This window comes from Schistocerca cancellata, chromosome 2, assembly GCF_023864275.1.
Source record: "Schistocerca cancellata isolate TAMUIC-IGC-003103 chromosome 2, iqSchCanc2.1, whole genome shotgun sequence".
Taxonomy (NCBI): domain Eukaryota; kingdom Metazoa; phylum Arthropoda; class Insecta; order Orthoptera; family Acrididae; genus Schistocerca; species Schistocerca cancellata.
In genome coordinates this window covers 67238846-67255361 of record NC_064627.1, presented here as the reverse complement: position 1 = coordinate 67255361, position 16516 = coordinate 67238846, and the positions used below count along the sequence as shown (strand labels likewise).

The 16516-nt window shown below is 40.2% G+C and overlaps 1 protein-coding gene across 1 annotated transcript in view; it reads right to left on the bottom strand.

The window, feature by feature from the left end:
- Positions 1-16516, bottom strand: part of LOC126143815 (probable basic-leucine zipper transcription factor R) — a 148871-nt gene that overhangs the window by 62293 nt on the left and 70062 nt on the right. The window contains exons 4-5 of the mRNA XM_049915451.1: positions 12139-12293; positions 3939-4259 (exon numbers count right to left, since the gene is read on the bottom strand). Coding sequence (XP_049771408.1) covers positions 3939-4259; positions 12139-12293 — 476 coding nt within the window. The remainder of the gene's footprint in view (positions 1-3938; positions 4260-12138; positions 12294-16516) is intronic.

Genomic DNA, 16516 nt, shown 5'->3' with positions numbered 1-16516 from the left:
CTCACCTAACTTCAACATTGTGAAAATGATGCACCAGTATCCATCTCCACAAAGTCTCACTACAGACTAAATATTCTCAACAACAACAGTGTATGTTGAACATTACTTTACCCTAATAATGACAAGATTCTTCATTTCCCTCCATGCAAAAACTTTTTTCCTTTTCCAATGCTTTTTAATGATCTTAAAGTATGAATGTGATAACTAGTAAATACTATTCTAGATATTAAATACTCCATTAAGTTTGTTGTCACATCAGCTGTGCCAAAAGAATAACCATTCTACATTGGTTTCCTAAATATATGATTGTAGAAACAACAAAGCTAACCACCAGCACCCTCCCCCTGTTTTTGCATTAACTGGCTTTATCATAATTGCAATTTCATAAGATATAGCATAATAATTATTTAAACAATGGAAAATCCGGGATGGAATGTAACAGTATCAAAGAAGGGAAGTTGCTACTCACCATATAGCGGAGATGCTGAGTCGCGATAGGCAAAGTAAACAGATTAACACAATCTAGCTTTCGGCCATTAAGGCCTTTGTCAGCAGAAGACACACATACACACATGCACACACACACTCACACAAATGCAACTTGCACACATGTCTGCAGTCTCAGAGAGCTGAAACTACACTCAATGTGTGAATCACTTTATTGTGCCTATCGTGACTCAGCATCTCCACTATATGGTGAGTAGCAACTTTCCTTCTGTGGTATAATAATTATTTACACAGATAAGTAGCAAAATGTACTGACAAACCACATTCAGCACAATAACAGTGCAGAAATGTTTATCACTTCAACTAGAAGCATAATAAGGGAAAACACATATATGGAATTAATTTCAAAGGCTGTAGTTGTTTTTCATAAGTTAAACATAATGTTTCTGAATTCTTCCATAACTGTGAGGCCATATGTATTGATCAATAAAAGTAATATGCAACGTAACTAACTCATGACTACAAGCTAGCACAGAGTAGATAGACATGAAAGTAAGAGATAGAGTTTTTGACAGGATGGAAGAAGAAATATGCAGCAAAGAAAAGAACTAGTGCTACAACAGTTCAAGCACATGACATGCACATGACATGCGAGTGTATACCTGTCCTTTTTTCCCCCTAAGGTAAGTCTTTCCGCTCCCGGGATTGGAATGACTCCTTACCCTCTCCCTTAAAACCCATATCCTTTTGTCTTTCCTTCTCCTTCCCTCTTTCCTGACGAGGCAACCGTTGGTTGCGAAAGCTAGAATTTTGTGTGTATGTTTGTGTTTGTTTGTGTGTCTATCGATCTGCCAGCGCTTTTGTTTGGTAAGTCTCATCATCTTTCTTTTTAGATATATTTTTCCCACGTGGAATGTTTCCCTCTATTATATATATATATATATATATATATATATATATATATATATATATATATATATATATATATATATATATATATGTGTGTGTGTGTGTGTGTGATAAAGTTAACATGTATTCGGACATTTATTAAAGAGATGCACTGCATACTTCAGTTAGTGAATCTCAGTCTGCTACATTACAGCCTAAAGTATTTGGTTTTGTACATAAATTTGTCTGCCTTAATTATTTATTTTTCATATGAATTTTTCTCTAAAGAAACCTGAAAGCTAAGGCTACAATTGTTTCCCTCCAAATATTTAACAGATGAAGGGGGCAATAGGATAAGTAGATGTTATCTTTTGTTCCATGATAACCACAGGGACATGTAGGACAAGATGACTGGACATGTGTTAATACATCACAGAATAACTTCTGTTTTACTAAAAAGGGACTGTATAGGGGAAAAATTACAGGGGAAAAAAGACTAACATGCATGCAACATACAACTGAAGTTGTTCAGGGAAAAAAAGACTGGCATGTATGCAACATATAATTGAGGATGTTCAGTGTAAAACCTACTCTGAGATGAAGATGTAGTCACAGAGGGGTAAGTTATGCTGCAGCCTGAAAAAAAACATAAATAAATAAAGTAAAAATGAATAAATAAGCAAACAAATCTCAACAGAGAAACAGAACCAGTGTCCACTAATTGAGAAAAGGCATACTTTTAAATTATTAAAGGCAGGTATCAGTTATATCTTCTGTTTTTGCCCTCAGTTCAACACTTTTCCCTCCCTCTCAAAACATATGAGATCTTCTTCAATTTCTAATAGTTATTTCTTCTGTTTACTAAAAATTAGAAATTAACTACACTGGTCAAAACAATTAAGGGATCATCTGAGTTATCTAGGTTCCGAAGTATTGTCATCACCGGAATGAACTAAAATGGTCCAATGTCTTTCTGTCGATTATACGGAATGGAGACAACAACATTACGGTCAACGAGATAGTGGTAATAATGGAAAGTTTCTGTAGGAGGGGTTCATGATGACTTGTGTTTACTCTACCAGACTAATTACAGAAGCAGTTGGGTTCAGATAGTGTAGTGGGCAGGTAGTGCAATGCAACAACAACTTGACTTACCCGAAGCTATGGCATGGAGCCATAGGATGGTTGGAAGCAGGACAGACACAGAGGGAGGAGGCTTCAGCTATTGGAGTGTCCCAAAGTGTAATTTTCCAGGATTTGGACGCAATTTCAGACAACAGGAACTGTTAACAGAAGGTAAGGCCAAGGTAATCCACAGGTAACATCAGCAAGAGATGACTGTTATGTTCACTTAAGAGCCAGTTGAAACTGGAGGCTGAATGCAACTCAGCTGCAACACGCACTCCAGGCAGCAACAGGATGCACAATATCAACACAAATTCTGAAATTGCTTCAGGAATGCGGCCCCCACACACAAAGAGTCCTATGGTGTGTGTCCCATTAAAACCACGACATCGTTTAGCCTGCAGACATTAGGTGGGGGAACATCAGGATTGGGTGGTGTTCACAGATGAGTCAAGATTTTGTGTTCAGCTAGACCACTGGGTGCTGTTCACAGATGAGTCAAGATTTTGTGTTCAGTTAGACAATCATTGTTCCCTCATCTGCATAGAACATGGAACTCGGAACAATCCTGCTTATATGCAAGAATCATCACCATATCATGGTGACGGACAAATGGCATGGGCAGGAGTCAGTATTGGAGCTCTATGCCATTCAGAATGGTGTTTTGACTGCTCAGAGGTATAGAGACAAGATACTTCAACCTTTTGTTGTGCCTTATGCTGGTGCCATAGGAGATGGGCTCTTTCTGGTGGATGATAATCCTCATCCTCACAGTACTGCACTGGTTGACAACATGCTTGAAGCTGAGGAAACTGAATGCATGGAGTGGCCAGCTTGTTCACTAGACTTAAACCCGATTGAGCATGTATGTGAAGCACTTGGCAGACGCAATGCAGCAAGACCAGCACCCCCCACAATGGTTGCAGAGCTGTATATTGCACTCATGGAAGAATGGCCAAATATCCCTCAAGAGCTGACTGATAACCTCATACTGTCCATGCCTCACAGGACTGGCCGTCCAAGGTGATCACACACCATATTAGAGGGCAACAAGAATGACAGTTTCACCATTATTGTAGCCCCACGGTGCCTCTCTGCATAAAGACCATGTAAACCTCAAGTAAAGAGTTGAGACAGCAAAATATTGTACTGTATCACACACAAATTACAATTGTAACTGATATCTGAATAAAATATGTTACCATAAGTCTATTGTGCTTGATCCCCTAATTTTTTTGAGCAGTGTACAACATTGTGGTGTATGTACACATAGGGCACAACTTTGCTCATGAAAGATGAGGATGAAAAACAGCATGAACAAATAGTCTTGCCACAGCTGGAAAGTAGTTTCACAATACCCACACATAACATAACAGAATGACAACATAGGAATTGATATAAATAGGTCTCTGTTCTTTCCTGATCAAATATAACTTAGATACTATAAAACGAAGAGAGGTGTGTGAGATTGTACTTACATTCCCATCAGGAGATAAAATATTCTCTTTGTCATCTGATGAGCTCATATGATACATTTCTCTATCATTATTAGTCTCAGCATAGAAGTTTCTTAAAGTTTCATCACTAGCTGAACTACATCCTGAGTCATGAACAGAAGTAAGAGATGTTGTTGATGAAGTCTGATCACGAGCTATGCTTCCATGTTCACCGGATTTTTGAAGATGTGATCTTGTTGCTTTACGAAGATACATCTTTTGCTGACGTGTGATTTTATTTTTTATCTTTCTCCTTGGAGTTTTATTGTCTCTGTTGAAATGTTTCTGAGAAGTTTGCAACATCTGCATCAAGAATAAAAACATTTAAATAAACAGAGATTAAAACAGATAGCTGAAAATACAGGAATATAAAAAATATACAGTATGTTAGTGGTGCCATATTGCACGCTGGATGCATCACTAACTCATTTTCCTGTAATAATGAAAATATATCCTATTTTAAAATGTAAAGTTATTCTTTGAAGATTTTTAATTGAAAACAAATTGTGAAAGCAATTAGCTTTAAAGGAGTCTCCTTTCAGAGAGAATCAACAACATTTAAAGTATTTTATTAAATTATACAATATTTTAAATAAGTGTCTTCCTTTCAAGAGTCCTACTTTGTTGGACAAAATCTTATGTAGAATTGACATTCTGTATCATATTCATGCTCAACGTAATGGAAATTGCTGGATGGAACAATATGTAAAATAAGGGAAAGGCAACCACTCACCCATAGGAGACGGATGTGTGTGTGGGAGAGGGGGGGGGGGGGGGGATAAAAACATGTAACATAAAACAGTACTCACACTAGCTGTCAAGCTCTTTCTCTTTTTCTAGTAAAAGTACACACATTCACAGACACAAAAATGCACACTTCCATGGCCTCAGCAGGACTGATAGAGAGTAGGTGCCTGGGCTAATGTAGGTGGGCAGGGGGTACAGCAGCTGCATAGCAAGATGAAAGGAGTTCACAAGGAAGAGCATATAAGAACTAGATGGGGCAGGGGGAGGGGGGGTAAGGAAAAGAGAGGAAGGTGGAGATGAACACAGAGAGGGGCATGAGAAAAAGAAGGGGGGAGAGGGGAAAGGGTAGCAGTAGGAAGGAGGGACAGAGAGAGAGAGAGAGAGAGAGAGAGAGAGAGAGAGAGAATGCCCACATTAGGGCGGGGGGGGGGGGGGGGGGAGTAGTTTGGAAAGGCAGTACACATTCACCTGGTCCTACTCCAAATCCCATGCCACTTTCCTTGACGTTGACCTCCATCTGTCCAATGGCCAGCTTCACACGTCCGTCCACATCAAACCCACCAACAAGCAACAGTACCTCCATTATGATAGCTGCCACCCATTCCACATCTAACAGTCTCTTCCCTACAGCCTAGGTCTTCGTGGCAAACGAATCTACTCCAGTACGGAATCCCTGAACCATTACACCAACAACCTGAAAACATCTTTCGCATCCTGCAACTACCCTCCCGACCTGGTACAGAAGCAAGTAACCAGAGCCACTTCCTCACCCCCTCAAACCCAGAATCTCCCACAGAAGAACCACAAAAGTGTCCCACTTGTGACAGGATACTTTCCGGGACTGGATCAGACTCTGCATGTGGCTCTCCAGCAGGGATACGACTTCCTCAAATCCTGCCCTGAAATGAGATCCATCCTTCATGAAATCCTCCCCACTCCACCAAGAGTGTCTTTCCGCCTTCCACCTAACCTTCATAACCTCTTAGTTCACCCCTATGAAATCCCCAAACCACCTTTCCTACCCTCTGGCTCCTACCCTTGTAACCACCCCCGGTGTAAAACCTGTCCCATGCACCCTCCCACCACCACTTACTCCAGTCCTGTAACCCGGAAGGTGTACACGATCAAAGGCAGAGCCACGTGTGAAAGCACCCACGTGATTTACCAACTGACCTGCCTACACTGTGATGCATTCTACTTGGGAATGACCAGCAACAAACTGTCCATTTGCATGAATTGACACACGCAGACAGTGTTTGTTGGTAATGAGGATCACCCTGTGGCTAAACATGCCTTGGTGCACGGCCAGCACATCTTGGCACAGTGTTACGCCATCCAGGTTATCTGGATACTTCCCACTAACACCAACCTATCCGAACTCCGGAGATGGGAACTTGCCCTTCAATATATCCTCTCTTCCCGTTATCCACCAGGCCTCAATCTCCGCTAATTTCAAGTTGCCGCCACTCATACCTCACCTGTCATTCAACAACATATTTGCCTCTGCACTTCCGCCTCGACTGACATCTCTGCCCAAACTCTTTGCCTTTTAATATGTCTGCTTGTGTCTGTATATGTGTGGATGGATATGTGTGTGTGTGTGTGTGCGAGTGTATACCCGTCCTTTTTCCCCTTAAGGTAAGTCTTTTCGCTCCCGTGATTGGAATGACTCCTTACCCTCTCCCTTAAAATCCACATCCTTTCGTCTTTCCCTCTCCTTCCCTCTTTCCTGACGAAGCAGCCGTTGGTTGCGAAAGCTAGAATTTTGTGTGTATGTTTGTGTTTGTTTGTGTGTCTATAGACCTGCCAGCGCTTTTGTTTGGTAAGTCTCATCATCTTTGTTTTTAGATATATGAGTCCATAAATATATTTAACAAGAAAGATGATGAGACTTACCAAACAAAAACGCTGGCAGGTCGATAGACACACAAACAAACACAAACATACACACAAAATTCTAGTTTTCGCAACCAACGGCTGCCTCGTCAGGAAAGAGGGAAGGAGCGGGAAAGACAAAAGGATATGGGTTTTAAGGGAAAGGGCAAGGAGTCACCCCAATCCCGGGAGCGGAAAGACCCACCCTAGGGGGAAAAAAGGACAGGTATACACTCGCACACACACACATATCCATCCGCATATACACAGACACAAGCAGACATTTGTAAAGGCGGATGGATATGTGTGTGTGTGTGAGTGTATACCTGTCCTTTTTTCCCCCTAGGGTGGGTCTTTCTGCTCCCGGGATTGGGGTGACTCCTTGCCCTCTCCCTTAAAACCCATATCCTTTTGTCTTTCCCTCTCCTTCCCTCTTTCCTGACGAGGCAGCCGTTGGTTCCGAAAGCTAGAATTTTGTGTGTATGTTTGTGTTTGTTTGTGTGTCTATCGACCTGCCAGCGCTTTTGTTTGGTAAGTCTCATCATCTTTCTTGTTAAATATATTTTTCCCACGTGGAATGTTTCCCTCTATTATACACTCCTGGAAATGGAAAAAAGAACACATTGACACCGGTGTGTCAGACCCACCATACTTGCTCCGGACACTGCAAGAGTGCTGTACAAGCAATGATCACACGCACGGCACAGTGGACACACCAGGAACCGCTGTGTTGGCCGTCGAATGGCGCTAGCTGCGCAGCATTTATGCACCACCGCCGTCAGTGTCAGCCAGTTTGCCATGGCATACGGAGCTCCATCGCAGTCTTTAACACTGGTAGCATGCCGCGACAGCGTGGATGTGAACCGTATGTGCAGTTGACGGACTTTGAGTGAGGGCGTATAGTGAGCATGCGGGAGGCCGGGTGGACGTACCGCCGAATTGCTCAACACGTGGGGCGTGAGGTCTCCACAGTACATCGATGTTGTCGCCAGTGGTCGGCGGAAGGTGCACGTGCCCGTCAACCTGGGACCGGAACGCAGCGACGCACGGATGCACGCCAAGACCGTAGGATCCTACGCAGTGCCGTAGGGGACCGCACCGCCACTTCCCAGCAAATTAGGGACACTGTTGCTCCTGGGGTATCGGCAAGGACCATTCGCAGCTGTCTCCATGAAGCTGGGCCATGGTCCAGCACACCGTTAGGCCGTCTTCCGCTCACGCCCCAACATCATGCAGCCCGCCTCCAGTGGTGTCGTGACAGGCGTGAATGGAGGGACGAATGGAGACGTGTCGTCTTCAGCGATGAGAGTCGCTTCTGCCTTGGTGCCAATGATGGTTGTATGCGTGTTTGGCACCGTGCAGGTGAGCCCCACAATCAGGACTGCATACGACCGAGGCACACAGGGCCAACACCCGGCATCATGGTGTGGGGAGCGATCTCCTACACTGGCCGTACACCACTGGTGATCGTCGAGGGGACACTGAATAGTGCACGGTACATCCAAACCGTCATCAAACCCATCGTTCTACCATTCCTAGACCGGCAAGGGAACTTGCTGTTCCAACAGGACAATGCACGTCCGCATGTATCCCGTGCCACCCAACATGCTCTAGAAGGTGTAAGTCAACTACCCTGGCCAGCAAGATCTCCGGATCTGTCCCCCATTGAGCATGTTTGGGACTGGATGAAGCGTCGTCTCACGCGGTCTGCACATCCAGCACGAACGCTGGTCCAACTGAGGCGTCAGGTGGAAATGGCATGGCAAGCCGTTCCACAGGATTACATCCAGCATCTCTACGATCGTCTCCATGGGAGAATAGCAGCCTGCATTGCTGCGAAAGGTGGATATACACTGTACTAGTGTCGACATTGTGCATGCTCTGTTGCCTGTGTCTATGTCCCTGTGGTTCTGTCAGTGTGATTATGTGATGTATCTGACCCCAGGAATGTGTCAATAAAGTTTCCCCTTCCTGGGACAATGAATTCACGGTGTTCTTATTTCAATTTCCAGGAGTGTATTCATATCATTGAGTCCATAAATATATTGACTTGTCTTTGTGCTTTTCACATCCTATCCATTTTTCCATAGCTGACATTTCCATTGCCTGCAAAGCTGCTGTATGGCAATATAACCCCCGTTACCTCACAAGGAGACATCTACTTACCACATGAAAGAAACTGTCAAATGATCATACGGTACAGAGAGTTTTGTAATTTTATTTTTAATTGACACCTAGAGGCCAAATTGACCATTTGGAGAGAAATTGTACACTTGTTCAAAAATGTAACACACAGTTCTCTTCATGGAACCTAGTTAGCAGTCATCAGCTGATTCTGTTCACTGTAGGCAACCACTGTTAGACAAATCTAGAATGGTGTGTGCTTCATAACGTCAGCTGAAGTTGGAATGATCTTCCTGTGCTATACAATGACTCAGTAGTCAGCTTCACCTGTTTGGCATAAAGTGAAATTGTCTGAGCTCCAAATGACTCTTCGAGGCATGGTAACTGGCTGTACCACATACAAAAACACTATCTTTCTGTTCATGACTGGAGACACAGGGTGCTCTATTGAAATTCACTATAAATGTAGATTTACTTTTACCTCCAAACACAGATGGCTGTACGTAGTAGTCACATATGGTAAAAGAGGGTTGAGAAAGAGGTCTGCAGTCAATTAAAAAAAAAAAAAAAGAAAAAAAACTGTGCAAGTCATAAAGGTGCTGCAAAATGTTCTTGAGCAGTTTAGTTGCAGACAAAGGAAGGACTCCTACAAAAATCCAGTATGTATCATTCATGGAAGAGTCATAATACACCAGACATTAATGCACCGGCTGTATCACATGTTGCATCTAATGTGTATAAAATCTAAACTAAACTAAATGATTTACTCCTTTTTCTGACAAGAGGTTTTCTTGTTTAATAGTAAGCTTTATTATTATTTTATTTTATGATACTGATCACTGCTGGTGCTAACACTTGTGTGTCACACAACATTTTATTGGGCAATGTTTTCTTGGAAGAAATTAATCTATTTTCAGTTTTTATCCAAGCACTGTCTTTATATACTTCTGATTACAGGGTTGCTAAGGACCTGTTTCTAATCTGTGTAATACACTGTGAAATATCTTATCTGTTTGCAACTCTAATAAAATTTAATACATGGTTGGATATTAAAATTGCATCACTATGAGGATGACATGCAGCAAATGTCAAACTGGTATGAACTGTACTGCATGCTTGGATATGGAACCAATTAGCATTTCTTTGTCACTGCACAACCTTTGTAGGAGTAACATCACCTTCGTTCTGTATATAACAAAAGATTACACAGTAGGTTTCTCATTTGGAAATCACATTTGAATGTTGTTTATCTGTGAGATCATGTTATACCATGTGTAAGAAGGAGAAGCATCTATCAACACATACCAGAATTCACCAGTGGCAGGATTGTGGGCTATTGAGACTGTGGTTTATATTTCCTCAATATTGCTGCATTCATTGGTCACCAGTTAATGACTGTCATGCCACTATGAAATCAGTGAGTTCAGAGTCTCAATGGCCCCAAGTGACATGCACCCTAGAAAACAAATTGTTTGCAAGGTCATGCAAGATCATACATCATCATAGATGAGTCAGGAAATAGGCTTGTTTACAGCAAGATAAATATCTATATGGACAGCGTGTTAATGTCTCGAGCACCAGGGAGTGTCAGCATGGTGACTATTGTTGCAGCTTCCCATGATGCAGCAACAGAGAGAAGCACAGCAACAGTGGTGCAACCAACAGCAACTGGACAAACAACTATTTTCAGACAGCATCACAATGGAATGTGATGTGTGTGTGTGTGCGCGGGGGGAGGGGCGGGGGGATTCCAAAGAGAATAAATATTGCGACACAGGCTGTGCAGTGACATCTAAAGCATTGCATACTGTCAGCATAATGACCATTGTTGCAGTTTCTCTTGATGTGACAGCAGGAAGAGGTGTACTAACAGTGGTGCATCCAGTGACAACACTGGACGCAGGAATGGTACATCTTCATATTTCCATCAGAATCCCAGTTCTGCTTACAGAATTAGTGTGGATGTATTGATGTGAGGAGGTTCTGAAGAGAAAAAACCAGAACAAAATTTTCACTGTGCAGCAGAGTGTGAGCTGATGTGCAACTTCCTGGTAGATTAAAATTGTGTACCAGACCGAGACTCGAGAACAAAGATTGCCATATTTCATTTTCCATTGTCAGTTCAACACATGTTGTGACAGTACAGGGTGCCAATGGTACAGAATGAAATTTGTTCATGTAATTTGTAATTTGGACAGCAGGTGTTACATTTCTCACATGATTGGATTAGTGTCTGTGCTCTGTCTCTGAGGTCTCCATGATATTAGCTTTCAGTAATATAACAAAAGACCACAGGCTGTGTTGCATCCTCCCGGTAGTTGATTCCTCCACACATCAGGCAGGTTGTGTAGGCAGGAGGACATCCACACCAGGAGGATGTGTGTAAATGGCTCTCATCAAAATCAAGATATCCACCCGGTTGGCTACATCAGCAGTTCAGTCTCAGAACAAGTTGGAAGAACCAGCAGTTTTGTCTCGCTCGCAAACCCAGCCCCATTCATCCTGGTCTGCATCACCAGCATGCTAGCAGTCACACAGCAACACCCCAGGACTTCATGTTGCTGCTTACCACGAATCCAGGGTTCATCATGTAGGCACATTACAGATAATGTCAGGGGAGAGAAGTTTCTGTTGTATGTAGTTGTATGAATATTCATCCAAGGACATTGTCATTGAGTTTCATTTTATTAACAAAAGCAGTATTTTAAAATAGTATTTGATCACTCCTCTGTGAAAGGATACTGTAGGTTGCTCGTGCTGTCTTGACCTAAATCAATACAGAGGGTGTCCTACTGTTGGCCTGACCGGCATATTCTTTAGATCTTTCACCAACTGAAAGTATCTGATCATGGTCAGCTAAGAGACTGCCATGCTACCACTCTCTGGCCACAGAGATTTGAGAAATCTGGCTTAGAGTGAAGCAGTGTGGAATTACCTACCCAAGTCTGTCATTCAAGCTCTGTTTAACTAAATGCCCAGCCAAGTTAAAGTCAATGTTGTTGCTACAGGGGCAGCTCTATAGGCTAAATTTTGCACCCTATATACTTCAAATCATCTACAAATTTAATCATCTCTCCTTTACACAAACTGTACGGTACATTAAGGAAAATTTCAATTAGCTATCTGTACTAGTGTAGCATATTTAACTTCCAACAATGTATCTGAAATGCTCTATTCTGGAACTGTACTCATGATGTTGAGTTTTAAATAGATTTAAGTACAATTATTTTATTCTGTCTTACAAAAATGATGTTCAGGAAAAACTGATTGTACAGTTGTGTACACACATCAACCCCAATTCAGATGCACAGCAAACAAAATAATACTGACACACTAGGTCAATTAATCCCAATATAAAGATTGTATAAAATGTGTTACAACAGATTATTAGTGCCAAAAATTTAAGATGAATAAAATTCCCCATGCTGTAACTTACAGGAAACTGTGGCAACTTTTTTGATGCTGCTTTCTGATCTCTGGACTGTAACAGTGTCGCAGGAGTTGTGTGGCTTCGTTTCTCATTTAAACGGAACTGCATCTCTCTCAGATGTCTAATATTTTCTTTAATGAAGTTTCTTCTGCTAGTTTGTGCTTGAATGCATACAGAAAAAATTGCAAAGTTACTCATGTAGTGCACTGTGTATGAAATATGACACAAAAACTATACACAATATCAAGGGCACTCTTACTACTGACATTATTTATTCAAGATCTGAATGATATGCAACAATATGCAAGGTACAAATAGTCAATATATAAATTTATAACAGATCTAAAGAAAACTAATGATTCAAATAATTTTCAAGTCTATTTAGATATTTCTAACTGTCTCTGGCTACTGACGTAGAACACAGTAGGAGCACAATGGAAATGGCTAAGAACCTTGCTGTGTGACAAGTTAAATGGACTGAAACTGTTGGATGACAAGATTATACATTTCTGGAATTCATTACTCATATTTATCAATTAAATTAATGCTTTTTATAAAACCTTTGTTTTCTATTTAGATATACAAGGAGGTGACAAAAATCATGGAATGGCAATATACAAATATATAGATGACAGTAGTATCGCATACACACAGTATTAAAGGGCAGTCCATTGGCAGAACTATCATTTGAGCTCAGGTGACAGATGTGAAGAGGTTTCCAACGTTATTATGGCCACACGACAGGAATTAACAGATTCTGAATGCAGAATGGTAGTTGGAGCTAGACATGCGTGACATTCCATTTCAGAAATCATTTGGGAATTCAATATTAAGAGATTCACAGTGTCGGGAGTGGGCTGCAAATAGCATATTTCAGTCATTACCTACCACCACAGACAACAGACAACACAGTGGCTAACGGCCTTCACTTAACAAGGGAGAGCAATGGCATTTGCATAGGGTTGTCAGTGCTATCTGACAAGCAACATTGTGTGAAGTAACCACAGAAATCAATGGGGGCTGTATAATGAACGCGTCCATTATGACAGTTCACTGAAACTTGGCTTTAATGGGCTATGGCAGCGGATGACTGACGTGAGTGCCTTTGCTAACTGCTGTAGTACACCGAGCAAAATAAGGTCCAGCACGATATTAGGAGGTAACCCATGACTTTTGTCACCTCAATGTAGAGTTGATAATTACATTGAAGTGTATTACTTGTAGTTTAAAAACTGCTATCATCAGTAGAAAATAAATTCTCAAGAAAGTGAATACAATTAAAAAACATTATTTTGTTACATTGGGCACTATAAAATTAAATTTAACAAGGCTGTCATTGGAGGAACAGTTAAATGGATATGCAGTCCAGACACACAAATATGCTGTACATAAATATGTAAGCAACAATAAGGAAGGAAAATGTCACAAAGAAATGATAAGATGTTGAAAATATATATTAACTACAAAGAAAAATATAATATAAACAATTAATAGAAAATGCATCTCAGAGTCCCACTATGTTACAAATTTTTCCACTCAGAATTAAGTTAACAATTGTTTCATAAACCTTGCTCCGCATACTGGGAAATGTAAAAGACAAAATGGTTAACAAGTGATATTATCTAATGAACTCTGGTGCATCTGTGCACCTCTAAAACTTGAAAAAGGGCAAGGTATCTCAGTGTACATATTTAGTGGTTGTAATGCAGTGAAGGTTGAAGCAGACAATTTTCCACATTTGTTTAGTATTTTTCTGCTTTTGATAAGTTTTGTGCTGGTTTGTAGGATGTGTGTGCTGGTAGACAGTTAAATTGTTTCTATGGTGATGATTCTTTTCAGCTTTTCTATTACAAAATAACACTACTTACATTATAGTTTTGGCTAATACAGGTAACAGTTATTAGTGATCCCCCCCCCCCTCTCTGTTTTCCAAATAAGCCAAGCTAACACACAAGCACTATTGTCACTGTATTTGGAAATGTTTGCAGTGAAAGTGTGCTCGGCCAGTGTCTGGTCCAACAAATGAGGGTACAAGAAGGCTCTGTGCTGGAAGTGTGACTCTTTTCCTGTTGACTTTCTTCAGCTGTTCAACAATGTAGGTAATATAAGAGCCATCTATTTATTTCAGTTGTAAGCTGTTTTGTATGAATTGATGCGAGGATGGACACAGATAGACAATGATGAGGAGGATGTTTAGTTCAGTAAATCCAAGATTAGGATACTTAGAGAACAATTCAGGAAAGACAGCTTAGTGAAAATTTTTGTGCAATCTATTTGTCTTTGTTACTAAAAAGTCCAGAGAGGGTCAAATCCAAATTATCATACTTGAATTATTGACAGTCAGAATTACAAAAACTTTAAAAAAAATAGTTATGTGAAGCTATAATTTAGCGAAATAACATACAGTGTACATAGTAGTAACATAAAAGCTATGTTAATGTAATATTATATGTGAAAAACTGCACTGCATATTTAAATTAAAAGCAACTATTGTGAAGATATTACATTAATGTATACTAGAATTAAACAAATTAAATTTACAACACATTTTCAAAGATTGCATTAAACAATCTCAATATATAAACTATTGCTTTCATACACTGCTGTATATATTCAAAACAAAAGTCTATAATGCACTTGAAATTTACATGCTATATTTTCTATAGAATAGCTGTTCAATGCTGTAATCTGGATATACAAAGGTAGGATCTACAGCAGCCAATGAGGCACAATGATCTGATGTTGATTCCACAGCAACGTTTTCACCCCCAATACCTGATGATAATGTGTAAAGAAGGAACTTATTTTTGGTTGAGACTCCTTTGTGTACTGTTCTTTTATCCTCTTTTGTAATGTGTGCTTTGGTGCAAGCTAATTTTTTGGTAATTTGAATTAATGTCTATAAATTTGACTAATGTGTACAAATTTCCTGACAAATTTGACTGTTTAGTCAGTGGTCTGTTATTTTTAAATTCACTGATATGACTGATTTCCTCTTCTTCAGAGGAAACTATTTGTTCCTGGTGCATTACTTTACACTCACTCAGGAATTGGTTGTCAAAATCTTTTTCGTCAACATCCTACATGCTAGTAGCTCCAAATGCATAGTCATTAACTTCCTACTTGGTAGCAGCTCCAAATGAATCCTGGAAATCTGAATTTTCAGTCCTCCAAGGCCAACACTGTTTATTTGTTGCACAAAAGATTATTCTCATCACTTTTTAAAGTGACACTTTTAACTTTTCTCCAGCTGCTCACCTAGTTGAAAATTGCACTCTTGACGTTACAAGATTCCAGTTTCATCAGAGTCTGGTCACCTATGTTGCTTTCATCATTATCCTCAGGCATGAAGAACACCACATGTTCATCAAGTTGCTTTTGTTTATAAAGGCACTTACATGTAAGGGTCGCTGCTTGATCCACAATGTTTGGAGGGAATAACATACACTTCATTATGCCATCATCACTAGGGAGACCAGATGGATAAACAGGAGTACTGTCTGAAATCAGTAATGGTTCCACATCTTCCAATTTCAAGTAAAATTTCAATTAGAAATTTTTGATTAGGCACAAAATTGTTCTTGACTCAGTCACAGAATAACTGTAGCAATCCATGCATTTTTGTTAGCTTTATAGATGACTAGTTGTATAATATTTATGATTACCCTAGGTTTTACAGATTTCACAGTTATGTGTAATTTTATATGATGAGAACCATCATGATAGCACACAAACAACCATGCTAATACTTACTCAAAACTGCAAAATAAGATTCAGACTACAGATAATTAATATGACTGAATTATTTGCACAGAGTCCACCTCCCCATAACATTTATGCTGTTTACGTAGAATTTGTAAATTGGATGGGATCACCCAAAATTGAAACATAAACAGACAAGCTGTGGATTATGATCAACATGACACCACCTATAATAACATAAGCTAATCACACATCTCCTCTGATATGGAGTTTGCCACTGAGGACTGAGTCCTATGGATGATTAACATCCATAAATAAAATCAACAGCATATTAAAGAATGTATGAGTGTCTCCCATATGACTTGTTTATAGTGTTTATAACTATTTGCTTTATATAGAGTAACCCTCATCAAATGCTGTGTTCACAGAGCTCTCTGTGCTTATGTAAAGAGAAAGCTAACACTTTCACATTTATTAGGCAAGGGCAAAGTATTTATGTGTAATGTACTAGTATATCTAAAAACAAAGATGATGAGACTTACCAAACAAAAGCGCTGGCAGGTCGATAGACACACAAACATACACACAAAATTCTAGTTTTCGCAACAAACGGTTGCTTCGTCAGGAAAGAGGGAAGGAGAGGGAAAGACGAAAGGATGTGGTTTTTAAGGGAGAGGGTAAG